At 47.5% G+C, this 26,409-nt stretch overlaps 1 protein-coding gene across 2 annotated transcripts; it reads left to right on the top strand.

Annotated features, from left to right (window-relative positions):
* Positions 1–26,409, top strand: atrx (ATRX chromatin remodeler). Of its 2 annotated transcripts, none has more exons than XM_030102270.1 (34): positions 1–205; positions 1,449–1,510; positions 1,610–1,659; positions 1,754–1,875; positions 1,973–2,053; positions 2,209–2,318; positions 2,407–2,474; positions 2,590–4,763; positions 5,007–5,073; positions 5,240–5,388; positions 5,471–5,632; positions 5,726–5,840; positions 5,930–6,029; positions 6,321–6,503; positions 7,593–7,734; positions 7,816–7,925; positions 8,141–8,287; positions 8,395–8,572; positions 9,696–9,833; positions 9,975–10,150; positions 10,249–10,366; positions 11,226–11,356; positions 11,596–11,690; positions 11,782–11,918; positions 12,119–12,266; positions 12,346–12,446; positions 13,286–13,394; positions 13,494–13,671; positions 13,790–13,981; positions 21,670–21,819; positions 23,388–23,504; positions 24,258–24,353; positions 24,436–24,564; positions 24,703–26,409. In XM_030102270.1, the coding sequence occupies exons 2-34, from the start codon at positions 1,454–1,456 to the stop codon at positions 24,925–24,927; spliced, it is 6,255 nt and encodes a 2,084-aa protein (XP_029958130.1). In that variant the 5' UTR covers positions 1–205; positions 1,449–1,453; the 3' UTR covers positions 24,928–26,409. The 2 variants fall into 2 exon arrangements, with proteins under 2 accessions (XP_029958130.1, XP_029958122.1); XM_030102262.1 differs by having other exon boundaries at positions 5,723–5,840.

Raw genomic sequence — 26,409 nt, 5'->3', positions numbered from 1 at the left:
TAGTGCGCCATTTTACTGCGTCCACCGCCATCCGGCAAGATGGTCCCCTCGCTTTGTCTGCCCTGACCGGAGTTGTTTCGGGATTCAGAGCTTCTTCCTACACCCCGTGCCATCGACACATCTGCGCCTCCGTTCGACCCGGGCCGTCCGCACCCCAAACGAAACGCGCCTCCATCAGTTAAGCGATGACGACGGCTGGCAGCAGGTAGGAATAGTGTTTGGTGTGTTTGTTTAGACATTGATCGCCGCGCTTCCCTCGCCGAGCGGCAAGCCGGGCCAACAGACCCTGCCGCTAGTTAGCAGGCTATGCTTTTAGCTTAGCACGGGCTTAGCCATTAGCTGCGCAGCCGGCAATGCCGAAGTTCGCACACCCACAGATTCAGGTGCGCGCACGAGTTTTACAAAGAAACCAGGCGTCATTAGCTGCAGTCGCTTACGAAATCGTGTTTTATTGATGTGTACTGCAGCTAGCGGAATAGCTAACTGTTACACGGCCACTTTGGAGACTACGAGGCAGTGCCAGGATGCGGGCAGCTCTCCGCTTTTCTGCCATGGCATCGTCAGAGGAAGGCCTGTGCATGCATCGCTGCATGCCCATGCATTGGACCTTGCATGCAACGCCGAGATTGCGAGGTTGCCAGGGCAACGTGGGAGCCGTGAAAAGAAGTAGTTGTGCATTAACTGCGCCCGTTAATCCGGCTCGTGTCAAGTCGCGAGCGTGAACTTGGCGTCCCTGATGGTCAGGAGGTCCCGTGTTGTCAAAACACGGAAACGGCTCAGAGGAGCATAAAGGAGCGGGGCTTTGAGTTCCCGACACTGAAAGTGAGAGCACGGAGCGCGTTTCCTGCACTGACACGGGGGATCTTTGTACACATCCATTGGCACGGAGGAGCGCGCGTCTAATCAGCACATTATGATGACGCAACACCGCAAAATAAACAGCGGCGCCTCTGTCTCAGCAACAATGTGCTCCCAACATCTGCACAGCTAATGCATGCATGCAGGCAACGCACAGGTTCGCGTGCTCCCACACAGACATCTTCACGGGTTTTCAGCTCATGTGATCATGCATTTTAAGATTCACTTTGTTTTATCAGCAATAAAACTAAACTTGTGCCCGGATGGCTCCACCTCCATGTACATGTAATGTAGGTCAGCGAGAGAAGATACATTCTCAGGTTGCCTGGCTTTTGTATGAATGATATGTTGCTTCTATATTTGTTGGATCGTTGCTCTTGTTACCCTACATTTGAAATGTAATGTATTTTTCGCAACATTTGGATTTTTAATGTTTGTTGTTATATTTTAGAATATGCATAAGTCTTCAGATTATCCATTCTTTCTGACACTTCGCTGAAACTACTTTTTGTTAACACAACTGTTATCATATTGCAACATCATTTCTATCTTCCAAGTTCACTCTGAAAGCAACTTAAATGTGTCTGCAGGTAAAATGAGTCTGGCTTCTTCTGAATCTCATCTGGATCAAATGGCAGATAAAGAAGAGGAGGTTAGTGTGGCACCTGCTTGGCGGTCAATGTGATTTGAGGACTGCTGCTTGAATCTTGCTTGTTTTGATTCAGTCATTAAACTCTTGTATCCCTGTCAGCCTGGCAGCTCTACAGACACCATGAAGCCGTCCTCGTCCCGCAGCAAGAGGTAAGGGAAATTCTTCCCATTGTCTTTTATTTTCTCCCATGCGCGTGTTTCCCAGTGTGAATGTTATTCTAACGTTCTGATTTATTCTTTGTAGGAAGTCCTCCGCAGTAGCTAAGCACACTGAAGTTAACGAATCGGAGTCCTCAGCTGAAAGTGACAATGAAGGTGCCACTTCTGACAATCCGTCCGATGGGAACACGGGCACCAATTCCAAAGGTGGGAAGTTGGAGAGGGCGGCTGCAGACTTTAACTGAAGCGCTGCACCGGCTGACAGTGATGCTAATATGGAAGATGCTTCTGGTTTGTTCTTCAGGCACTTTAGTGATGAGGCCAGCTGGGAATGAAAACAAAGGTGCCATGAAGCTCAGAGTGGATTTCAAACAGAAGAAATCAGGTAACTTAATTTAGAAATGTTTATATATTATATTGGTTATCACATGTAAGCAGAAGTTTGTCTGAATTTGGTTGCCTGAAGGGAATGAATAACTGACGTAGCAAGAGTTAGAAAGTGAATGGAATGAATTGTCAAGTATTGATGTCTGATCGCAGATGATACCCTGCAAAAGAAGGTAAACTGCACTGCCTGCGGGAAACAAGTCAACCAGTTTAACCGCAACTCGGTGTGTGAGCACCCTGCACTCAAAGTGCTTATCTGCAAGGTAAGAGCCTCCAGACACACGTCTTGTGTATCTTCAATAACGTTGCTGAGTGTTTACATTCTTGTTGTGTTATTTTCTCATCTTTTAGTCGTGCTACAACTTCTACACGAGTGATGATATCAGCAGAGACTCTGATGGGATGGACGAGCAATGCAGGTACTAAATCCTAACCAACATTAGGGAAAGATTGTGATGATCCGTAAGCAGTGCAGTCGAATATTTGTAATACAATGGGACAAGAACGCAACACTATCCTCACTTTCATCCTCAGGTGGTGTGCTGAAGGTGGCAAACTCATCTGCTGCGACTACTGCAACAACGCCTTCTGCAAGAAGTGCATTCTGCGCAACCTGGGTCGAAAGGAGCTGTCGGTCATCACAGACGAGAACTCCAAGTGGCACTGCTACGTCTGCCGGTCAGAACCTCTCCAGGACCTGGTCTCCAAATGCCATAGCATCATGGAAAAGCAAGAACTGAAGCAGCCGAAAACAGAGGAGCGAGACCGCAAGAGGCACAAGCTTAAAGCAGCCAAAGAGCACAAAGCAGTCGTCAATGGGAAAGAACACACTGAAGGCTCGGGGACCATGACGTTTTCCTACAAAAAGCTGCAAGTACCCAAAGAACTTATTAAAAAAACAAAAAAACTTGTGGAGACGACAACCGGTTTAAACACCACGTTCATTCAGTTCATCCAACAGTCAGTCGAAGAACAGGGAGATAAGTCTATCAGGTATCGACATTTGAAAGCCTTCAGGGCTGTGCTCTCTGACTTGAAAAAAGCCCACAGTGCTTTGGAAGAAGCATTGGAACCTGAGTTTAAAAGCATGGAGTTGCAAAACGGCAACGAAGTGCAGCACGTTGTGAAAAAGACTGCTAATTTTGTGGCTACTGCAGAAAATGATCACACTGACGATGTGGCGGGTGACGGGCCTGATGTGGCTCAAGTGGCGGAGCAGGATCTGAATGAAGATCAGGACATGGACGATGACCAGGACATGGACAACGAGCAGGAGGATGATCAAGACATGGACAACGAGCAAGACGATGACCAGGACATGGACAGTGAAAACCGTGGTGAGCCGGAGAAGGACAGTCGTGGTGAGCAGGATACAGGCCAACTGCAGCACCCCGAGGCGGACGCACAGGAGCAGTGCTTTGAAGCAGACGTCCACAACAAGCAGCCTGAGGAGCAGGATGCCAACACGGACCAAGCATCAAATGAGACCGAAACGAAAGACCACCAAACAGAAACCGATTTAACCAAAAATGTAATTAAAACTGAAGTTTGTGACGACGAGCTGGTGTCGTCCACTGAAATGTCGCTAGATCACGACATCATGTCCGTGCCTCCTTCGGTTCCCGAGGAGCTTTTCCAGATGGTGGAGAGCCTTGCGGACTCCTCCATGCTCTCACAGACCGACACCAATGCGGCTGCGGACAGTGACGCCAAGTCCAGCGAAGGCCGCGCGGACTCCCAGCGTTCTCAGCCCAAAGTGAAGAACCTCATAGTCAAACTGACTCCCGTGCCAGTTGTGAAAACATGTGGGTCACGTTCATCCAAGTCTAAAAGCAAGGAAACGGACGCGGGGACGGCGAAAAAGGGCAAGAACGAACCTGACGGGGAAGAGGAGGAGAACAAGGCTGCTTCTGGTGCCGTCGACGGTACAGAGAGTCCACCACCCAGTCGCCGCTCCAGCAGAGTGAAAACTACTCCTCTGAGGAAACAGGCCGAGAACAATGACAAGAAGGAATCCTCCGAGTCAGATTCAGAGGAGGAGAGTAAGAACAAGGTCAAATCGTCCTCCAAAACCAGAGACTCTCGGAGGAAGGATGCGGCAAAGGCGAAGTCTGAGGACAAGGTGGTGGACTCCGATTCAGATGAAGTTCCACAGGCGCTGCTGGAGAAAGCCGCAGCAGGCCAGAGCTCAGAGGAGGAGCAGGAGGAAAGCACGTCAAAGAGGGGCTCGCTCAAACACAAAGCATCGGAACAGGACTCAGAAAAATCGTCCAAGCGCAAAAGGAAGCCTGAAAACTCAGATTCAGACCAAGACGGCAAAAGCAAGAAGGTGTCCAAGAAGAAGAAGCAGAAAGAGTCGGGCTCCTCGGACTCGGACTCCGACCAGGAGAAGGAAACAAAGGGCAAGGTGCGAACGTCAAAGAGGAGGTCTAATCGTGTGAAGAAACAAGAGGGAACGAAGGAGCGGGACAAAGCCTCACCTGAGAGGAGGGGCGATCGCAAGAGGTCCTATGAAAAGAAGCGGAAGGGAAGGAGCCCCAGAGGAGCCTCCAAGCTGCAGTCTTCCTCCAGTGACGACGAAGCGGAGGAGGAGGAGGGGGGGCAGCAGGCTGAAGGAGACTCTGGAGAGGACAGCGACGTGCAGAAGATCAAACCCATCGTGGACGGTAACGTGGCCGGAGGCAGTGCACCCTTTCATCAGTCCTCAGGTAAATTACCAGAACTGCATGTGTTCAGTAAGATATAAATACTTTGTTTTGGAAGAAAGTTGTGTAGAGAAATTTTTGCTGGCAGAGCGTTTTCATCAGTAAATCAAAAGAAATGTATAATGGTAAATTCCAAAAAAAAAAAAAAACAGTGAAATATTGACTCTTTCTTGATAAAATATCTGATGAGGACATTTTTGCTTCAATTGTTTATAATGACCTTTTTTAAATGTGTATGTTATGCAGGAGATGAGGTGGACAACAAAGACGGCGGCGCTGGGGGTTGTGATGATGACGATGATCCTGAAAACAGGTGCATCTCTAAACCAGACAAGATCATGTCCATTAAGTACAGACGGCCCCTAAACACTTCATTTTTAAGTTGTAGCTCATTTGTGTGGCACAGTGTGACATTTTGGCAATACCTTTTGATGACTTACCACTTTATAACATGCAAATTTCTCATCCCGCCTCCCCAGGATTGCTAAAAAAATGCTTCTCGCCCAAATAAAATCCAACTATTCGTCTGGAGCAGAAAGCTCCTCTGATGATGAAGCAGCAGATAAAGAGGAGAAGTCATCAAAGAAAGCTAAAAAAGAAGAAGATGATGAAGAAGATGAACAGCAAGGTATCATTTCTACTAAATGCCTTCTTCCCCCCCCGCCAACCCTGCTTCACTGTTCATTTCATCGCTGTTTCCGTCTCTCCAGATGACGACTCGCAAGACTCTGGTTCGGATGTTGAAGTGAAAAAGAGCGGCAGACGCCACAAACTGCTCCGTCACAAGCTGTCACTGAGTGAGGGAGAATCAGGAGACGAGAAATCCTCCACAAAGAAGAGCAAGAAAGAAAAGAAGAAGTCGGGACGCAAAGGTTCATTTGAAATGTTTATTTCACTGTGGATGAATATCCTCAGTTTTGAAACCATGAAATGAGCCTTTTTTTTTTTTTTTTTCCTGGTAGTAGGCAGCGACGACTCTGCCGACTCCGACTTTGAAAAGTCAGCGAGCAGCCAAGAGTCGGAGGCAATGAGTGAAGAAGTTAGTGAGTCAGAGGACGACGGCAAACGCCGAAAGACCCGGTGAGCAAAGACAACAGTTTAAATCGATGGCCGTGATTGTTCAGGATGAGGATTTTCCTGCTCATGTGGAATTTCTTCTGTGTTTTTAGTTCCTCAAAGAAGAAGGATGACGAAAAACAGAGAAGCTACAAACAGAAGAAGAAGCGACGCAGGATCAAAGTTCAGGATTCCTCTTCCAGCAATGAGAAGGTGTTTAAAATGCAGTGCAGCTGGACCCCTGAACCGTACCGGACTTTCTTTTTTCATGTCAGGATTACCAGGCTGAGGAGGTGGACCCGTATGCCGTTCACCAGTCAAGTCATGCATGACTTATAAAATGTTATTTGAACTTCCCCCTGCAGTGGTTTGTGCAGATTATTGAAGGCACAAACGAGCCATCAGGTTGCTCAGCCTCTGATCATTGGAAGTGAATTTTTATTTTTTTTTTCCTTCCTGAGGGCTGAAGATCAGAGGGCTGAGCTTCATGGTTCTTTTTCACAGAGTGGGGAGGAAGATGGCGAGGATGGCGACCAAGATGGAGAGGGTCGCAAAGGCCGGAAGAAGATCCGCAAAATCCTGAAGGACGACAAACTGCGGACGGAGACGAGAGACGCTCTGAAAGAAGAGGAGGAGAGGAGGAAGCGCATCGCCGAGAGAGAAGCACTCAGGGAGAAACTACGAGAGGTAAAACTGGAATAAGATCGAAGCCCGCAGCCGTTAGTCTCCACTGAAGGTGATTCCCAATCAATAAAAATATTGAAGATTCGTTTCAAATTGCAACAGTGTTGCATAAAACCGAAATTTCAGCCTCCTAAAAAGCTTCATCAAAAAAAAAATATTTGTTTTTGTTGAGTAGTTAGTAGTTTTTTATTCCGTTTTACAGTAAAAACCCCAGAACATTATTTTGTGGGTTTACAACAAATTCTTCTGCCTTTTTATTTGATTTTACTAAATGAATTTCATTTTTTTTGTAATGCCCCCATTTGAGCCACTCACTACATTATTAGTTAAATTAGAGGACAAGTGAAACATTTGATTGGTTTGCTTCTGATTTTAGGCATATTTATTTGATGTATGTAAATTATGTCAGTTTAACAAGACAAAAATCAAAAGTTATTTTGATTGATGTATGATGTTAGATTTGAGGATATGAAGTTCGGTTCATACCAGAATGCTTTGAAAAGTGTTTAGAAAGCTGATTTCCAGGGAGGGCGATGAAATTTAAATGAAATTTCTGAAAATTCTGTGAAATGTCTGTCTGCTGAAATGATTTTAGTTGGAGTGAGGTACCTAAATGTAATTACTGTCAAGGATAAGGTGAGATTTGAATCAAATCATATCAAAACCAAACGTTCTGCTCCTGAAGAAAAAGAATCGGTAAACAGATCAGTGATTAGCTGAGAATGAATGATTGAGAATGCCTGTATCATTTCACTCTTATTGCTTGTTAAATCTGAGACTATCATATATCTGAGGAAAACACTGCTGTTTTTAGCATGAGACAAAAAGCATCGGTGTTGGATATTGACAGAGATGCCAAGAACAAAATTCACTGGGAATGTTGTACAACGAAATGATGGTGAGGGTTAAAATTGAGAAAAAGATCAATGAAATAAGTGAGACGCTGTGAGATCATGCATGTTAAGAAACGTTATTCTTTGCCGGTATCAGAAAGTCAGATTTTCATTAAATATGTAAGATTTATTCAGGTTTTCACTTTTGAACTTTGTTTTTAAAACCCTTTCTGTGCGACTCCCTCCCGTCTGTCCTCAGGTGATCGTGGTGAATGAGTCTTCCCAGGTGACCTGTCCCATCACCACCAAGCTGGTTCTGGATGAAGACGAAGAGACCAAGGAGCCTCTGGTGCAGGTGCACAGGAACCTCGTCACAAAACTCAAGCCTCACCAGGTTGACGGTAAGAACCGACGAGGGCCGCTTTGAAACACAACCCTGCGTCGTCCCAAACCGGCATCAACCCCGACTTCTTCTATTCCAGGGGTGCAGTTTATGTGGGACTGCTGCTGTGAATCGGTGAAAAAGATTCAAAAGTCCGCTGGGTCTGGATGCATCCTTGCCCACTGTATGGGTCTGGGGAAAACTCTGCAGGTAAACATGTTTTTCATGTTGCCATAAAGCCTGTTGAAGGTGTGCAGCCATAACGGGAAATGCGCCAATGTTATATAAACTCAGAAAAGGAAATATAGCTAAATGCTCTATGAGCTTTTTGTGAATATTTCAAAAGTGAGTCTCTCTTTTTTTGTTGTTGTTGTCAACGAGCTTGAGAAACTGTTTCTGACTGCAGTTCTCCTTCGGTCCTGTAGGTGGTGGCATTCCTTCACACGTTGCTGCTCTGCGAGAAGCTGGACTTCAGCACAGCCCTCGTGGTCTGTCCCCTCAACACCGTCCTCAACTGGCTCAACGAGTTCGAGAAGTGGCAGGAGGGGATGGAAGATGACGAGAGCCTGGAGGTGATCAGTCGCTCCCGTGACGTGTCCGCCTCTCTTCATCCGACCACTCAACTCAGATTAATTGACCTGTTTTTGTGTGTGTGTGTGTGTGTGTGTGTGTTTAACAGGTGACTGAGCTGGCCACAGTGAAGAGGGCACAGGACCGAGCGTACGCTCTCCAGCGGTGGCAAGAGGACGGCGGGGTGATGATCATCGGCTACGAAATGTATCGGAACCTGACGACAGGCCGGAACATCAAGAGCAAGAAGCTGAAAGAGACGTTCCAGAAGACGCTGGTAAATCCAGGTATGATGCTGAAATAAACGGGATGACGTTACCGTGTCAGAACTTTATTTTTTTGTATTGCGGGCTTGTAATCTATTTTGTGACTAAAAGACGTCCGCCTTTGCAGTCCAACATGTATGTTTCTAGAGTTTTATCCTCTAGATTCACCCTGTTCAGCATATAAAGTGTGGCGAGGAGCTTTTGTCTCGTATGCTCTGTGGACAGTTTCTTCAATAGACGTTAGGTCGCAGACAAAATTACGTCAGCGTCGCTCTGATTGCCGTCCCTGAGAAAGTTTCCAGTAAGGTCTGAAAGCAACCATCGTGCCACGGGATAGGTGCTATTAAACACAGAAGCTTTTTATTGGTATTGTGTTGGTAAATATGAATCGAATTTCAGAATCTTCTATACTTTGTACTTAAAGATAGGGTGGGGAAAAAAAGGTTTTTGGTCATCGTGCTAACATTTCATCGAGCTCAATCATGGACGTCTGTGGCCCCTGAACTAAAATTGTTTTCACTCTGGTTTGTTTTGATCAGGAAGACAAGTAAACATTGGCAAAATTGAATCTGCTGGAAATGCCTCAGAGTGAAGTTTCTTCAGGAACGGACGGTTCAAAACTCTAGATGCTTCAAATAGTTTGGCTTTCTACAAATTGTTGTATTTTTCTTCTTAGAACTAAAAAACATGATCTTCAAGTGCTGTAAATGGCAATAAAAGCAATCCAGTAATTGGTAAATAACACATTGTTAAGGTCACCTCAGTAACTTAGAAAATCTCAACCAGACTGCAAAACTCATGAACACGCCAGCGTTTGTACCGACAGACTTTTATGACCCTTCACTCAGTCTTTCAGTCTTCTCTTTTTTTCATTTTACACCCCGGCAGAACACTGCGTTGTTCAAAGAAGATCCATTTTAAAACTGCTGTATTAAGGAGTGATCTCTGGATGAATATTTACCAAGTAATCTTATCTGACACCATGTTCAGCATCGCTTTGGCACATTAATAGATTTACAGAGTAATGCTCACAATCGGTGATGTCTTGTTTCTTCTGGACGTCTTTTCATATGTTTGACCCGTTGACATTCCCCTCTTTATACCTTCTCCTGTGTGTGTTTTTTTTTTTTTTTTTTCCCATCAGGTCCAGACTTGGTGATTTGTGACGAAGGTCACATCCTGAAGAACGAGGCGTCCGCTGTGTCCAAAGCGATGAACGCCATCAGGACGCGGCGGAGGGTCGTACTGACCGGAACTCCTCTGCAAAACAACCTTGTTGAATGTGAGCTTTTTCTTTTCTTCTGTGTAATACGTCAATTTGAAAAAAGAAGGAAAAAAAACTGTCCTTCATGTGATTTGGGATTAAAAAAAAAAAAAAAAAAGTTACCGTCAAAATAACACCCGACCTCTTCCTCCTCTTCAGACCACTGCATGGTCAACTTCATCAAAGAAAACCTGCTCGGGTCGGTGAAGGAGTTCAGGAACCGTTTTATTAACCCCATTCAGAACGGCCAGTGCGCCGACTCCACTCTCCACGACGTGCGGATCATGAAGAAGAGGGCTCACATCCTCTATGAGATGCTGGCCGGCTGCGTCCAGGTAGGGGAAGAGGATTTGAGGCGGTCGACTTGTCTTCTACTTTATTTTTCATACCAAATTCCCAAATTCACCGATTTATTTATTTATTTTATTTACAGAGAAAAGATTACACAGCACTCACCAAGTTCCTGCCTCCCAAACATGAGTACGTTTTATCAATCCGAGTGACTCCGATTCAGTGTCTCCTGTACAGATACTACCTGGAGCACTTCACAGGTGAGAAGCTCGCTCAAACAGCAGCGCTCTTTTATGTCTGGCTTTCCCCTAAATTGTACATATGTTGTCCAGTACTTGGTTAAATCTTTCTGCAGGAGTCACGTTTCCCTGAGAAGCAGTTTTATTCCTGCGCGTCAGTCGCTGAAACGGTTTTTTTAGATAAATGAAAGCGCCAGGTCGTTCACTTTTTTTTTTTTTTTTTTTCTCTCCCCTGTCCTGCATTGTTAAGTCATTCAGTGGACGTTACTCCCAGAATATGGCCCGGGATCGGTGTGTGTGTGTGTGTGTGTGTGTGTAAGAGTGGCAGCTGGCACTGTGCCGCAGGCAGGGTTTTAAGCCCAGTTTCCCACGTCTCCCTAATGAAGAGCTCTGGGAGAGAGGGAAGAGAGGGTGTGGGTGAAAGGGGGGGGCGGTGTGAGGGCATAAAGGAAATTCAGGAGGGAGCAGGGGCCAGAGGTTTTACACCAAAACTGAAAACAAAGAACAGGAGACCTGGTATGTAAGAACGCAAGTGGCGATGGGGGGATTGGTGGTATGCGCCGTGGTTCATTAGGCCGGGCTGTCCACAGTCCTCATGTTGTGACTGTGGCTCCAGACCTCCATCGTGGAGCCTTTGGACCAAAGAGCAGCAGTCAGTTGGTCTGCAGTGTGGGAACGGCAGTAAAAGTCGAGTACTTCTGCTGCTGCTAAAGCAAAACCCAGGATAACTTTTGACCTCCCGATGTTAAATAAAAAAATCATAGGAACGGCGTGCGAAGCAGATAGCATTTGGTGTGTCTGTATTTATCTAAATGAATCACTCAAACTGTTTTATTTTGCTTTCTCTCTCTCCCTCCCTCCCTCTTCCTCTTTTGTGCAGGTGTGGGGAACGCTATGGAAGGGGGCCGGGGTCGCTCCGGGACGAAACTCTTCCAGGATTTCCAGGTGCTCAGCAGAATCTGGACCCATCCCTGGTGCCTTCAGCTGGACTACATCAGCAAAGAAAACAGGGTAGGGCTGGGGAAGATGAGAGACTAAACACAAACTGAAAATTGAGCACAAATAACACACGCTTGAGGGGAAAAAACCGAAGCCTGCTGCTGGCGGGTCGTGTACCAGATGATCACGTGTTTATTGCCACCACAGCAGAAATTTCTCCTCATGTCATCATTTCACTGAGCCACAGTGCAGGAATGTTTGGTGGACCTTCACCGTTCTGCCGGACCTCACGAACTCATCTCTTCGTCCAGGGTTTCTTTGATGAGGACAGTATGGACGAGTTCATCGCTTCAGAAACAGAAGAATCCTCTATGAGTGTGACCTCTGAAGACGAGAAAGCGAAGAAGTAAAGCCTCTCATTTCTGATCAGGTTTCATCGCCCTCCTCCCTGTGATCCGGTAGCCATGCTCTCCTCTTCTGCCGTTCTTCCCAAACAGGAAAAAGAAAGGAAAGGGGAAACGGCGGGGATCTGAGGACTCGGACAGTGACGAGGTGGAGGTTATCAAGGAGTGGAACACGAGCTCTCGAGGTCGGAACGGAGAGGGCCGAAGCAGACCGGAGCCTGTCGAAGAACGTGAGTTTGTAAACACTTGTTGCAGATAGAAGATTTTAAAGTTAGGCACAGAAGTATCTGGATTGAATTTGTTCTGCTCAACTCTCAACGCTAGATAGTTACTGATAGTTGTGAGAGCAAGGAGGGCAACAAAATCTGACATTTTATTGGGAGTCGTAGCGTCTGCGTGGCCTCTGACCTGTAGAAATGCCTCTGAACAGCTCGGACCACCAGCCCCAGCGGGGGCCCCACTGCCGACTGGCACAAGGAGTTTGTCACCGAGGCCGACGCCGAGGTCCTGGAGCATTCTGGGAAGATGACCATCCTCTTTGAGATCCTGCGCATGGCGGAGGAAGTGGATGATAAAGTGTGAGTGTGTGTGTGTTGTGTGCGAGAGTGACGTGTAGCAGCACTGAAATAACAAACGCCTGGTTTTCTCCGTCCTCAGTTTGGTGTTCAGCCAGTCCCTCATCTCTCTGGACCTGATCGAAGATTTTCTGGAGCTGTCCTGCAGAGCTAAGGATGAAGATAAAGTCTCTCCATACAAAGGTTGGTCCTCGGCGCTTTTAATCAAAGACGCGCCGTCGACTTGCCTGCTGGCCTTTAGCCTCCTGTGATCTGCGTTGTGCGTCTGCTCTCGGTTATATGATGTGCTAAAATGACAGAGCAGGGTTTCATGTAAATGAGCACCATACTGAGGGATGTTTAGGTTGTTTTTTTTTTTTTTGTCGTGTTCTCATGGCTCGTGTTTGCGGTTTTGCAATGTGCTTTTTTTTTTAAAGAGGCTTAACTGTCTGTGGGACATAAAGACACGTTAACGTGAAGTTGAAGAGGGCTGCCGTGTTTTCACAGAGATGGAGCGCTCTCGGACTCGTAAGACAGCCAGCGTGCAACATGTAATCTTGTACACGCCGGCGTGCCTATTACCCTTAAACACACACAGACCCACACACATAACGCATTGCCGCTGGTGTAAGGTCATGTTCCTAATTAAACTCCAGCAGCTGTTTTTGCTTTCATTTTGAAAATGATTAGACCTTGACTTTTTATTCCTCAAAAAATGTTTGCTCAAGGGTTTGTAATTTGTAATGAAAAGATCACAGTGCCGTAATTGGAAACATGCTGAAATGTTGGTTGTGAAGGCTGGTGCGGAGGGGAGGGGGCGGGGCGGCCATCTTGAAGGCTAAACGCGGCTGGCCTCTCACCAACACAGGCATCTATCTGCTGTCTAATACCCAAACTTGGTGTTTTTGACAGAAGAGAGGCTTAGTTGATGGAAACACGCGTTTTTTTTGGGAGATTTATTTTTTTCTGGATCTTAGATGGTGACAAGTACTTTAAGCAGACTCTCTCGCTGTCCCGTGCTTGTCCCCCCCCCCCCCGCGAAGGTGAAGGCAAGTGGTTTAGAAACATTGACTACTACCGTCTGGACGGCTCCACCAACGCCACCACCAGGAAGAAGTGGGCCGAGGAGTTCAACGACACCAGTAACGTGAGGTGAGATGCTGATAATACGCCGAGACGGGAATTATCTTAGATTTCTTTGCACAACTTCAAATAAGTCATTTTGGGACTGATGATTTCCTCCCGACACAGAGGCCGCTTGTTCCTCATCTCGACGCGAGCGGGCTCTCTCGGCATCAACCTGGTGGCCGCCAACAGGGTCATTATCTTTGACGCCTCCTGGAATCCGTCCTACGACATCCAGAGTATCTTCAGAGTGTACCGTTTTGGTCAGATTAAGACGGTCTATGTCTACAGGTTCCTGGCCCAGGTGAGCTCTTCTCTCGTTATCGTCTCGGTGTTCGTTCGCCCCCGCTCACTGCGTGCATGTTCTCCGACAGAACTGGTTCACCCGAGTCTAAAAATGGATTTCTTTCTCGGTCTTTCAGGGCACTATGGAGGAGAAGATCTACGACCGGCAGGTCACCAAGCAGTCTCTGTCGTATCGGGTGGTGGACCAGCAGCAGATTGAGAGGCACTTTACCATGAACGAGCTGGCCGAACTCTACACCTTCGAGCCGGACCTGCTGGACGACCCCTCAGGGAAGAAGAGCAAGAAGGCCACGCCCATGCTCCCCAAGGTACACCATGCACACCCCGCATGCATGCACTCTCCCTGCTCCGGTATCCCCCAGAGCCGAGCCAAGAATCCTTTGCACAAATTAAATTTAGTCCAAATCGGACATGTAATTGAGCTTTGAGAAACCATCCACCAAGATTTCATGGTTTCATTTCCTAACAGAAATGCAGGGAAACAAGCTGAAACCTATTAACAGTAGTGCACTAGTTTGTTGTTTTTTTTTATTTCCTCCTGCAAACATGGCAAACAATGCCATTTTAAATGCCAAGCTTGTTTTTCCCAAACTTGCTACAAATACGATGTTCTTTCTTTTGAAGTTTAGCACTTGAGTGATAAACTGTTATTGAGACACAATGCCAGCTTGTATCCTGCTTGGCCTTTCCCGGATCTTTCTAGTTCTCCCTGTTTCCTTTCGTAATCGCTTCTTCTCCTCTTAATGCAGGTGCTGTGTCACTATTTAAGCCTCCTGGGGTTTAATAAGAACACAGAGCCCTCAGATAGGCCATCCAGCTCTGTACAGCTGCAGAGATCTCTGTTTACAGCTATTTACTAAATAGTCTTCTCATTGCAACACTACTGCTGCCCTGCTATAAACCAGCACTCCTCTTTTTTTTTTTTTTAATTCATTCCTCGCTGTCTTTTACATCTCTGTTGATCTTTGAATTGCTCCCATCTTTTCCCACTCCTTCCCGTTATGCGGTCTCCAGGTTTATTCAGCTCTGTTACTGAAGTGGGTTTACGTCCTGTTTTGATTGTCCTGGTTTACGTGACAGAAACCTGTAAACAGAATCGATAGTTGAAGCATTGCATCCCCGCCTTACCTGTCCGAACTCGACAGAAGATCTTTAAGGAAAGATTTTTTTTCTTTTTCTTTTAAATATCTGAGCTATCAAAGAACTCTGGTATTGATGTCCCCCTTTGTGAGTATTAACAGTGAGAGCACAGCATGAACCCGCTCAGTGGACAGCTGATAACCTCGCCCTGGCCCTCCCCATTCCTCCCAAGCCGGCCCGAAGTGCCGTGGAGCACAGCTTGAGGTTTTGAAGAGGAAAGATGTGTTCACTGCGCCGCAGCCCGTCGGATGTGTATGATCTTTAATGAGCCCAGTGACATTTATGTGACACCGCATTAAAAGACGGAGAGGCTGACAGGCTCTTTAACAAGCCCGATCTGCTTTTGACCGGGGGGGGGGGGTTAAAACTGTGATGTGGCAGCCGGACTGCAGTATTTCGGAAGGAATTTGCCGCCTGGAATGATGTGAAGATGAGTCAGACGGCGGCCGCAACTTCCAGCCAACACCGCTGTGCACAGGAGAGGAGTGAAACCACAAAAGGCAGCGTTTGTCCTTCTTCCTCCGCCTCTTCGCACCACGAGGTGCCATTTTCTCAGCCGCAGAGGCCACGTCGCTTCCAGGTCCAGGTCAAATGGGCACGGGGGCAGGTGTCGACGCACAAGACTTCTTCTTGAAAAGTAGAAAAAAAATGGTTCATATGTCTCTGCTGACACTCCCACCTGCCTGAGGTTTACTCACCTTTCATATTCTGCCAGCTGAAGTATCATTTCTACTCCTTTCTTACCTTTGTTTCACCCGTCCTCCCATATGTCTTTACTCGAGCCTCCGCTCTCCCCTCACATCGTGTTTTCGCGGCCGTCGCCGCCGCCATCTGTTGCCATGACTCGTCACTTTGCCCCCAAATGTTCAAAGCGAGCTCGGTCTGGTTGTTTTTCCCCCCGTTCTGCCTCTGGCCTGCCTCGCATGATGAAGGGTCATTATTCAAACCCCTCTCTTAAAGACGTCTCTCTGCTCTTTAGAAGGGAAAAGAAGAAGAGAAAAAAAAAACCTAATTGGAGACAAAGGAAGAAGGCGCACTTCCTGGTAATGACAAAGAAGGTCCTCGCAGCCCAGACATGAAATATTTCCCTCTCAAACCCCCCCACCCCCCCGCCCTGCAGACACTCTCCGTCCACTGCGCTCAGATCACCAGTCCCGGGTCAGTTTCAGTCAAACTCATTCCAGCAGCGTCCTCCGTCCGCGTCGCTTCGTTGTGCCGCTCTGGGTCAAGCTGGCATTCGGAGGACTTCCCTCGGCGCATTTTCTCCCAGCAGGCGACGGCTGGACTGGTCATTAGGCCCTGGAGAGGAGTGAGAAGGCTGCGCTGGTGCAGCGTGCAGACCGGGGCAATAAACCAGGCCATGCTCGTCTCATTAGCGATAGGAAGTCACTTTGACCTTCAAGGGAAATCTTTTGTGTTATGTCCTTTTTGCACATTATATCAGTGGATTACAGGAATTATTTTGTGAAAGTAGGGTCATAAATTATTTTATATGTATCCCACAGTTAAATCATTTGGGTTAAATACTTTTTTTTTTTTTTTTTTTTTTTTTTTTTTGCCCAGTCTTCAGAAAGCGCTCTTCAGCCAAAAAAGAATCATGGACAATCTGTTTTCTGCACATTGGTCTGAATCCTCTCTCTCCCTGGTCTCTGATTTTGGAGTGAGGCCTTACCGTTTGTTGTTTGAAGAGCACAGACAGCGCGATGAAGACAGTTAATCTTTTGTCTTTGCAGACTCTGTCCTGACAGTGGCTGCGGTGTCCTCACACTGACTTCTGTCTCTTTATGACTAGCTGTAATGAATGTGATCTCCGATCACTGGGAAATGTCTTCATAGCTGTTTCGAAAAGGCTCCTCAATCATTTATAGCTGTATAAACAAAAGTGACAAACGGTACAAGAGAAGGTTATAAATGAGAGCTTCAGTCGTTTCCAGGGGTCATCGGCCTGATTCACATTGGTTCACAACACCGCCATGTTATTCCATCTGGTATTCACTTTTTTTAATAGTTGTTTTTCTACAAACAGTTTTTTGATTTGTTAACGACACACAAAGTAAGTGCAGAGATGTGAACTGCGTGACTCTGCTGCTCCTGCAGTTTGTCTCAGACTGTTAACCAGCTGATCTGTCGTCTCCAGTTTGTTCAGAAACCTTTGTTTTTTTTTTTTTGCTTGAACGAAAGTTCTTCATACTTTCATGAGATGTGTTCCCAGCTTAGTGGAGACACTTTTACTTAACTGGAGTCACATTTGCTACCGGTTTGATTTATTTCCACACGCTTCAGATGGCCTTTTCAGCACCCGCTTATCTGCAGCCGACCCGGGAAACATACACTGATTTGCATGTTGCCATTTAATTGCCCTCTTCAGCTAATATTCATTTAAAAAGGCTAATAAAGTAGGAGTAACACAGATGGGGACGGTATTTTCCGTTAGCATTAAATAACCCCCTCTTCCACCTGTCCAGTTCTAATACGTATAGTCTATACTGGGCTTGTCGTATGGAAAACCAGAAATGTAAGTGAAGCCCACCCACGCCTTCCCACGAACAGGAAGAGGATCAGTCGCTGTCCTCCGAAGCCTCTGCCCCAGCTGTCTGTGTGCCGTAAAGGGCTTTTGTCGAAGTAACCCTCCCCTCGATGCCGCGGCTAGCCGAGGCTTGTTTGTATAGGAATGTGCTGTGTTTATTGTTTTTGTTAGCCCTTTGTGGCACGCTTGATTTTTCGCTTTGTTATTAGACTGACAGCTCGATAAACCCTCGGCCGTACCCCGGAGGGCACCAAGGCCCTCTGGTCGTGAGGACAGGGGCGGCCTCCTCATGTCGGGTTCAGTGTCCTTACCTAAGTGCATATCTGTGGAGAAGCTGCTCAGGGCGGCCCGGCGCAGATATGCGTATCGCCGGTGTGCAGCTGGGGCCAGAGAGTTTTGACTGGCTATGTTTAGGTATTAGAAATATCTTAGACGCTTGCATTCCTGCTGTCGGGATCCTGTCTCGGCCCCCTCAGTTGCTATGGTTTAAGCACCTGTGCGTCAGAGGCGGTTTCTGGCAGACACCGCCGTTTTGACTGCATTCAAACCCTCCTGACGGACTTCAAACAAAGCTGCTGCAACCCAACAGCTGAGAAATTCTGTCACCTTCAAGGTTTATTTTCCCCCCATGTTTTTTTTTTTTTTTTCTTTTGTCTTTCACGTTTATTCAACATTGTGCCTTCTTGTGTTGACGTCGTCTAATCAGAAGTGCAGTAAATCTGAGCTTTCGTCTCACCTCCTGCACATTTTATAGCTTGTAAGTCATGTTTTCCTCCTGGTTTGAGCAGAGGTCTACCGTTGTGGCAACGACAGAAATAAACCGGGACCGTAGAAGCACGGTTAACACATTCTCAGCGCATTAAATGGTCATTTAAGGTGCAGGAAATTGGGTTAACGCTGTCGAATGTTTTGCAGTTGGAGAAAGTTCTCTGATAATGCGGCCAAGAGCGCTGCCTCTTAATGCAGGCCCGTGTTTGATTGCACCGTTCTTTTTGCAGTTAATCGCCACCTAAACTCTATTGGTGAAGTACATGAGAGCGCGCCGTGCCAAGTAGTAAAGTCTACATGAGGCCCGCTGATGCGGACTCCCAGGTTTTCGTCTCCGAGATGTGAGAGCTGCCGGGTTTGATGGCTTTACATCGCCGCTGGCAGCAAAGCGGCTTTCATACATGTACAAGCTCTTGGCTTAAAGGAGGCATACATTTTTCTCTCTCTGTCAAAAGAACAGGATTTTCATCCAGTGCGAATTGTAATGCATGCGGAATATTCCATCAGCCAAACTTCACTTCAGAAGCGATGTTTTCTTTGTCTCGCCCTTTGTTTCAGCTACACACTGCGTCAGGTGAAGCCGCTTTCTGCATAAGAGGGCCGTTTCTAATCAAAAACTCAACATCTCAGACTTTTTGTGCAATTGAAGACTTTTTATGGCAAACTTGGGGAAAAAAAAAAAAAAAAGACAAAACAATGCAAAAATACTTGCCAGTGAATATTTCACATCAAAACAGTTTATACTGGTCCTGTTGTGAATTTGGAACACATGTTGGTTCATTAGGGGAAAACAAACAATGGACTCCATCATCACACAGTCATGATCGTATCTTCTTTACTTGGAAAAAGGAGTTTTGTGCTTTGCTGACTTTGCAAACTAAATACCGGGGAGCTCGACTGCATTTCTCAAAGCTGATTTAGGTTCTGAACTTCTTTCCCTGCATCCAAAGGGAGAAAAACTCAAGCGGGTTACATGAGTTAAAGATTACCTGACCTTCTGTCTGTTGAGATTGATTTTAGTTTTTTTTTTTTTTTTTTTTTTTTTTTTTGCTATGCGAGTCATCTTTGCCCTGGTTCGTTTTTCACCTTCAGTGTGAAAGTTTTCTCGATAATGGAGCAAATTCATATCCAAGGCCTTCAAAACATGAAAGAAGTTTTGTCTTCTTTGAAGAAAGTCAAAGCACGCTGCCGATGTGACCTGCTGACTAGATTCATGTGTCTGAACGACGTTCTTGGTGCCAAATGTCAGCTTCCACATCATTCTCCTTGTCTGCATTTTTTTTTTTTTTTTTTTTTTAATTTACTCAAACTGCCGAAACGTGCCAGTTCAGTTGACTCGCACGATTCACCTCCTTCCCACTGAGCATCTGCCCACCCAGCGCCGTCCACCCCCCCCAAAAAAACGGTAAAATGATAGGCTTCCTCGTGCAGCTCCGCCAGGATGACAGTGGTGTGGGTCAGGTTACCTGCAATCATTAGTGCTACCTCAGGATGGACACACACACACACACACACACACACACACACACACACACACACACACACACACACACGGAGTGCAGTGGGATGGGAGATGGCCCAGACCACCCCAGAGGCATTGCTGGTAGGGATTACTCTAGTATCCCAGAATGCACCGTGATCCAGAGGGGACGTCTGTGGTGTCGTTTGACCTGCAGCTCCACTGACCCGTCTGCCAGGCAGAGCTGTTGTTGTTGTTTTAATGAATTTAGAAACAAGCAACCCACACTTGACACACTAACAGACTTCTTTCAGAATAGTCTAAACTTCAGATGTGGTTCTGAATATGGTAACAAAATTATGTTGGTTTTTTTTCCCTTGCATAATACGAGGAGCAGAACAGTTTTCTGTTGATGCCAGAAAACAAAACAAGCTGCCCGCTGTTTTTTTTTTTTTTTCACTTCATGAGTGTTGAAAGCGGACCTGCTCGAGCTGATGAGACAGAAATGATCTAGAAGTGACTTCAAAATATGGCCGGAGCTCACTTGTCAGCTTTAAGTAATTCACGCGAAGCGGAGGATAAACTGTTTGCTTTAGAGTTGCCGCCGCACTCCTACCACAAGGCGAGAGCCCGGTGAGAACGTTCAGACCCATGACATCTGCAAACAGCAGCTCCGGATCGCTCTCTGGAAGCCGCCGCTACCGTCCCCACTCAACCAAATTTGGTTTTCAGATCTGCAGGATGCCTCAGCCAGGCGTGGCGCATCTGCGTAGGTGTCCGCGGCAGCGTTCGACTTGTGACCTTTATTCGACCTCGTGCTCACTTACTCTGGCAGAACAAACCGCAATGGATGCGTTTTATCAGAGTCGGGCCAGCAGGGCTCTTTTTGTGCTTTTATGTCCTAATTAGAGGGTAAAGCAGCAGCAGCAGCAGGCTGCGCCGCTGCTCCCTCATGCCTGGCTGTTCAGGTGTGGCCCGCTTTAGTCCCGATTAAGTGTGATGCTGGAAAACGTAAACACATGTCGGTGAGGAGCAGCGCGGCGTGTGCAGGTGAGAAGCCCTTCCACTGGTTTCACGCTCGTTGTCTGTCGCTCCCTGAAGTTTGAACGTTAAGAAAGAAGCCGGCTCTGAACGCTCTCACAGGTTCACTCAGGCTCGTCTGTTTACTTTTTCATTATTCAGTACAGCTTTGTAATCACTGCCTAATTTCATGGTTTGATCTTTCTTTTTTTTTTTTTCGTCCAATCCTTAATTACAGTGACTTGTAGGATTAATATTGTTTGCACTTTCACACTCATTGTCACCGTTGAGAGACAGAGTGGGGAGGGGAGGGGGGACGTGGGGGCAGGAGAGCTGAGCCCCTCGGTGAATTGGCCCCGGCGGAGGTGAATGATGCAACTCCTGCATGACGTCGTTTCCAGATCGCAAAGTTCCAGTTCAATGTAAAGCCGAGTCGAGACAAAGAAAAGCAAACGTGCTGCGCAGAGGCTAATTCAAACCACGTTTGGCCGAGCAGCGCCTGGCCCAGCTCTGAATTTTACTCAGGTATTGTTTTCCACAACAATGTAGCCATGGCAACCCGGATCCCAAAAAGCCTAATTTATTTATGTATTTGTTGTCGGAGCGGCCTGCCCACGTTGTTTTTGGAGATGCAGTTGGAGCGCTGTGTTCAGGCCTTATTGGCCTGTTTTTGTTGCATGACATTTGAACATATGCTCGCCGGCGCTGCGGTTTCCCAACATGAATACATAACGGCCAGCTGCAGGCGAGCCTGTGAATGAAGAAGTAACCCCGGCTCTTCATAACAAAGCAGCGCTTATCTTCAGCGCAGTTCCTCCGATAAAGAGGCCATTTGATCCGCACGGACTACTTTATATTCGGAATATTTGAGTCATTAAGAAAGCGCACCTTAGAGTCTTGAGGTTCTGTCGATCTGGATGAGTGCCAGACTGAAGAACATGTGTCCTTGAAAGCTTTTTTCACACGACTCCAATGGTTTAGTGTTTATTTTGAAAATGTTCTTTCTTTTTTTTTCTTAAGTATTGCGTCCTTTGTATTTTTGACAATTACTGATGATGCCTTATTTCTCCCGTTTTCTGCAGGATCCCATCCTGGCCGAGCTGCTACAAAACAATAAGGACCAGATCGCGTGTTACCACGAGCACGACTCCCTGCTGGACCACAAAGAGGAGGAAGCGCTGAGCGAGGAGGATCGCAAGGCTGCATGGGCCGAGTACGAAGCAGAGAAGAAGGTAAGGCAAGCGGAGGGACTGCTGACACATCACCTCCAGCCCAAAACACACACACACTCACACACACTCTCAACTCTTGTCTCCATCAGTCTTAAAAGAACTGACATCAAAGTATAAGGCGAGCCGAGCAAGGCTCCTGCTTCTGTTGGTCATGATGTTTGAGTTATTGTTGGATCCGTCCAATACTTCTGATCAGCTGCAGGAAGCAGAGGACAGGCTGTCCTCCTCACTGGACCGATGGCCGTCCTGACAGGTCAGGGATCTGCTCTATAAATCACTGAGGCGGCCTGAGCGGTATCGGTGCTTCTCAGTGTGAGTGTGCCGGTCCGTAGAGGCCTGAACTCTCCTCCTCTGCAGACACGCACCGTTGTCTCCTTCTCCCTGTCCGATCTTGTAGGGCAATTAGTTCGGTTTATTTGGAGAAGTGTGTGCAGGGGGAGGCGGGGTGATGCTGTAAGAGAGCAGGAGCAGGTCTCTTCTCCCCCCCCCCTCCTCCCGTGTAATCCTAGATTCTAATTCACTCTAATGATTATTTTTCCAACGCACTCTCCCTCTTCTGCCCTCTGTCTTAAGCGGCTTTTCCCTCCGAGCTGGTCTGCTTTGCGAAGGAACAGCGGGTTCCCGAGTCGCTGGAACAACAGTGGCGCTGAGGTCAAACGTGAGACTTGAGTTGCCTTCGCACCGGCCCCGGTTGTAGAAGATGCAGGATTGTTGGTTGTTATCCACAAGAGGCAGCACGGTATCATGTTGTATACTCCGCGCTTTGTCGGAGAAACAGCTGGAACGAAACCCAACCTCTGCTAATGTCTTCACAACTTAAGGGCTGGCGGGCGGCGGCCAGGAAAAGCTATGCGTGTGAATATCAGATTTGCAACTCGGGGGAAATGGGAAAAACTGAGAACGCCATCGGGTGCCCAAAGCGAAACCGAGCCCAGGAGCCCTCGGTCTCGCGGGGACGACTTGAGTGTGCTGCAGAGCTTAGCGGGGCTCATGTCATAAATTCATATTTCAGACGTCGAGCGTTGGAACTGAGGCCAGGTCCAGACCCCGCGTCCGTCCGCCCGACGGTGCAGGAAGGCTCGCAGAGCGTCCGAGGACGCAGCTGAAGCCTTGAAGAGCTGCCGCGCGTGTTTGTGTACACCCACCGCCGCTGCGCTCTCGCAGTTGTTTTGAGGTTTTTTTTGCACTGTTTGGGTTTGCACACCTGTCTCTGGCCAGGTCCAAAGACCCCCTGCCGGCCCCCCGACACACACACAGACACACGCACACCCCCACATACCGGATGGCCAGATTACAGGGCACGAGAAAACCATCTGCAGCCGAGACTCAATTACATACAAACATCGGCATCCTGCTGGCCTTTACAGGAACAGGACTGTTTACTTCAGGTCACTCCTCGCAGCCGGTACAACGGGAGCAGCCTGATCATAAACAGCTCCAGAACGGAGCCGAGTGCGGCTCGTCGAATCCGTTCAACCGCAGCGACTGTTTACGCGCCCTCCCATCATGCCTTCGCCGGCTCCTCACACCTGCCTGATTGCCCCCCCCCCCCCGTTTTCATCCCTCAGGGTCTGTCCATGAGGACCAACTACCAGATGCCCTACGCTCAGATGGACATGGGCACCTCCAACTACTTCTCATACAACGTGGCGGCTTTGGCCTCCATGAGTAACCAGCAGCTGGAGGTAAGTAATGAGCTCCACATGCCGCCGCCCCCCCCCCCCCCCCCACAGCACACGGCGCCCCACATTCCTCAGACCCCACTGCTAATTGTGACAACAGTCTAGTAGCGGACGGGCGCTGCCCTGCTCGTCCGATACAGCCGCTATTTATAAGGCGAGGGAGACAACAGAAGCCCCGAGAGGCAGTTCGAGTTCTTCAATAAAGAGATTTGAAAAAACGCGGCACGCCCTCTTGGATTCTTGTGATTATCGCATGTGAGATATTCATCCGTCGGCATTGCTGTAAACAGACTCGGCGCACATCTTTGAGGTCAATATCAAAGGAATTTTTTCGCGACGGCGGAGCAGGATTAGCTGGTGGCTAACGCTGTCTGTCCGTCTGCTGTTTTTTTGGTGCCGAGCAGAGTTAATCAGTTGCAGCTTCATTTTTTTTTTTTTTTTTTTTTCTTTGGTAGTTGCTGGAAGTGGTGAAACTGAACAACACCGTAAATATGCGGGCAGTAAAAATGAAAATAATGAGCTGAAAGAATTTCTTCAGAGCCGCGCAGGTGGAGATAGTTCAGCCCGGGTCTGTCACAATGAGCGATCGCTTCTCGTTCGATTTCACTTTAATCTCTAAAATACCCATTATCACCGCTTTAAAATCATCTGTGTGGCACATGAGTGATAATGGAGAATGCATTTGCCAGTGATTACCCACAATGCATTGCTCATGGTGAATAATGTCTTCTTTTTACCCCCCCCCCCCCCCTTCAGGACCTGATAAACCAGGGACGACAGAAAGTCATCGAAGCAACAAACGCTCTAAAAACTTTGGGACGGGAGTCACTCGAAGACACGATCGCCTCAGTGGTGGGTTTCACCTGCACACTCTTCGGTGGGGGACGAAAGTGAGACTTTGGCTTAACGTGTGGACTTTGTTCTGTGCCCCCAGTGGAAGGAGAACCCGGCACTCACAGAGAACCAGGTCCAGGCGATGGCCCTGGGACGGCAGGCCAGCCTGGAGCTGGAGCTCAAACGCAGAGAAGCGGTTTACAGAGACGTTCTCACCAGGCAGCAGACGGTAAGGGACGCCCAGTTGCCCGTTTTCACTTCCAAATTAGACTCTTTCTGGCGAGGCAGCGACGGAGGGGCGGTTTCAAGGAGCCTCAGCTGGCCGTCCTGCGGCCGCTCATCGCGCCTCTTGTTTGTGTTTCCGCAGCTGATGATGTTCGTGCAGAAGCTGATCACGAACAGGAAGGTGCAGGAGCAGCAGCTGGCCATGGCCAACCAAGCCACCTACCTGAACCAGCTGGCCATGCAGAACGGCATGATGGGAGGCGGCGGGCTCAGCCAGATGGACCTGCTGGGCCTCTACCAGCAGCTCCACGGCCAGGGCTCCCATCAGGGCATGGGCAAGAACCCCGGCCCCTCCAAGGGCCACTAAGTGGGACGGAGCCCCTGCCGCTCCCCGCTCGGCCGGCCGGCTCCCGCCGGCCCGGATCTCCGGAAGAAAGCCGCACTGTGAGACTGCTCAGCGCTCGCAAACACACACACACACACACACACACACACACACACACACACACACACACACACACACCAGTGCGCCAAGCAGAGTAGTTTTCAGACCAGGCTGCTGTCGTCTGGGGCCTCAGGTGGGAGAGGCTCCCACTCTGTAATCCACTGACAGACGATGGGATTCGATGTATAAACGACGGTGTGAGAAGTCTGTTAGGAAATTCAGCAGAAGAAGAAAAAAAAAGTAATGTATATATCGCCTTAATGTTATTCAATTCTATATCTTCATTTTTCATGTATTTAAGGACAAACAGTTCCCTCCGATGCTCTAAGCATTGGATTTGTTTTCCCCTTAAACAAAGGTTTCCTTATTATTTAAACTCACTTAGTTTTTTTATACTGTTTTAAAAGCCTAACGACACCTGAGTGGGACCAGTATCATTGGTGACAGGACTTTATGATGTAAAGCTCTTTGTGGTTATTAGCCCCAGTAGACTCCTCCACCATTATCTAGCAAAGCAGTCGGTGCTGCAGTGTCCTGCTCTTTTTTTTTTTTTTTTTTTGGAAACTAATAAGTCGAAACAAAAAAAATCTATAAAAAAAAGAAGAAAAAAAACCAACAAAAAATGGCCTTATATTCATTTCCTAAAAAAAAAAAAAAGAAAAAAGAAAGCTCTGTAAAGATTTGAGATTATGTTGAGGATCTTTTTTATTATACTTTTAAGTGTTTACATTAGTTGTTGCTGAACATGGTAATGGAATGCTTGTGTTGTTCAAAACTGCCTGCCGGTTCCTAAAGGCCCTCCTGTAACATGGCTCTCATTGTCACGTGTTGTCTAGCATAGCACTGTGCGTCCTGTCCATCGTTTCTTTGTGTTCGTCCCCGGCCCGGGGGAATTCCTCGGCCTCGCAGAGCGGCCCGCGCAAGTCCGGGTCGGAGTCACGGGGGTCAAAAAAAAAAAAAAAAAAAACCTGATCCCGGACCCGGCGATGCACAGTTGTAGAGGGAGTTGACGGGTGGCGAGCACGTGCGTGCGGCGTCCTGCCCCCCCCCCCCCCCCTCCTCGACACTGTAGTTACATCAGGCAGCCCCCCCCCTCCTCCTCCAGACTACTTCTACTCTACTTTGGCACATTCTTGCTTCTCGATGCTTTGCTGTCAGACGTGAGGAGCAGTTCTTTCTCACGCGGAGACGTCCTCGGTCTCCGCTCGACTCCTGTTTGCACAAGGTTTATTTCATAAATGTAGGTTTTTTTTGTTCGTTCGGTTTGTTTGTTTGTTTTTTTTTTTTTTTTTGCTCTCCTCTAATGTTATTAGCAAATACCCCAACACATGATTTGCCATGAATCTGATCTGCTATTATCTTGATAAGTATTTAATAGAACATTTAATAAAGTGACCAAAAGGA

The sequence above is a fragment of the Salarias fasciatus genome, chromosome 2 (genome assembly GCF_902148845.1).
Source record: "Salarias fasciatus chromosome 2, fSalaFa1.1, whole genome shotgun sequence".
NCBI lineage: Eukaryota > Metazoa > Chordata > Actinopteri > Blenniiformes > Blenniidae > Salarias > Salarias fasciatus.
Note: the sequence above shows the minus strand (reverse complement) of the source record. Positions and strands in the feature narration are given on the sequence as shown.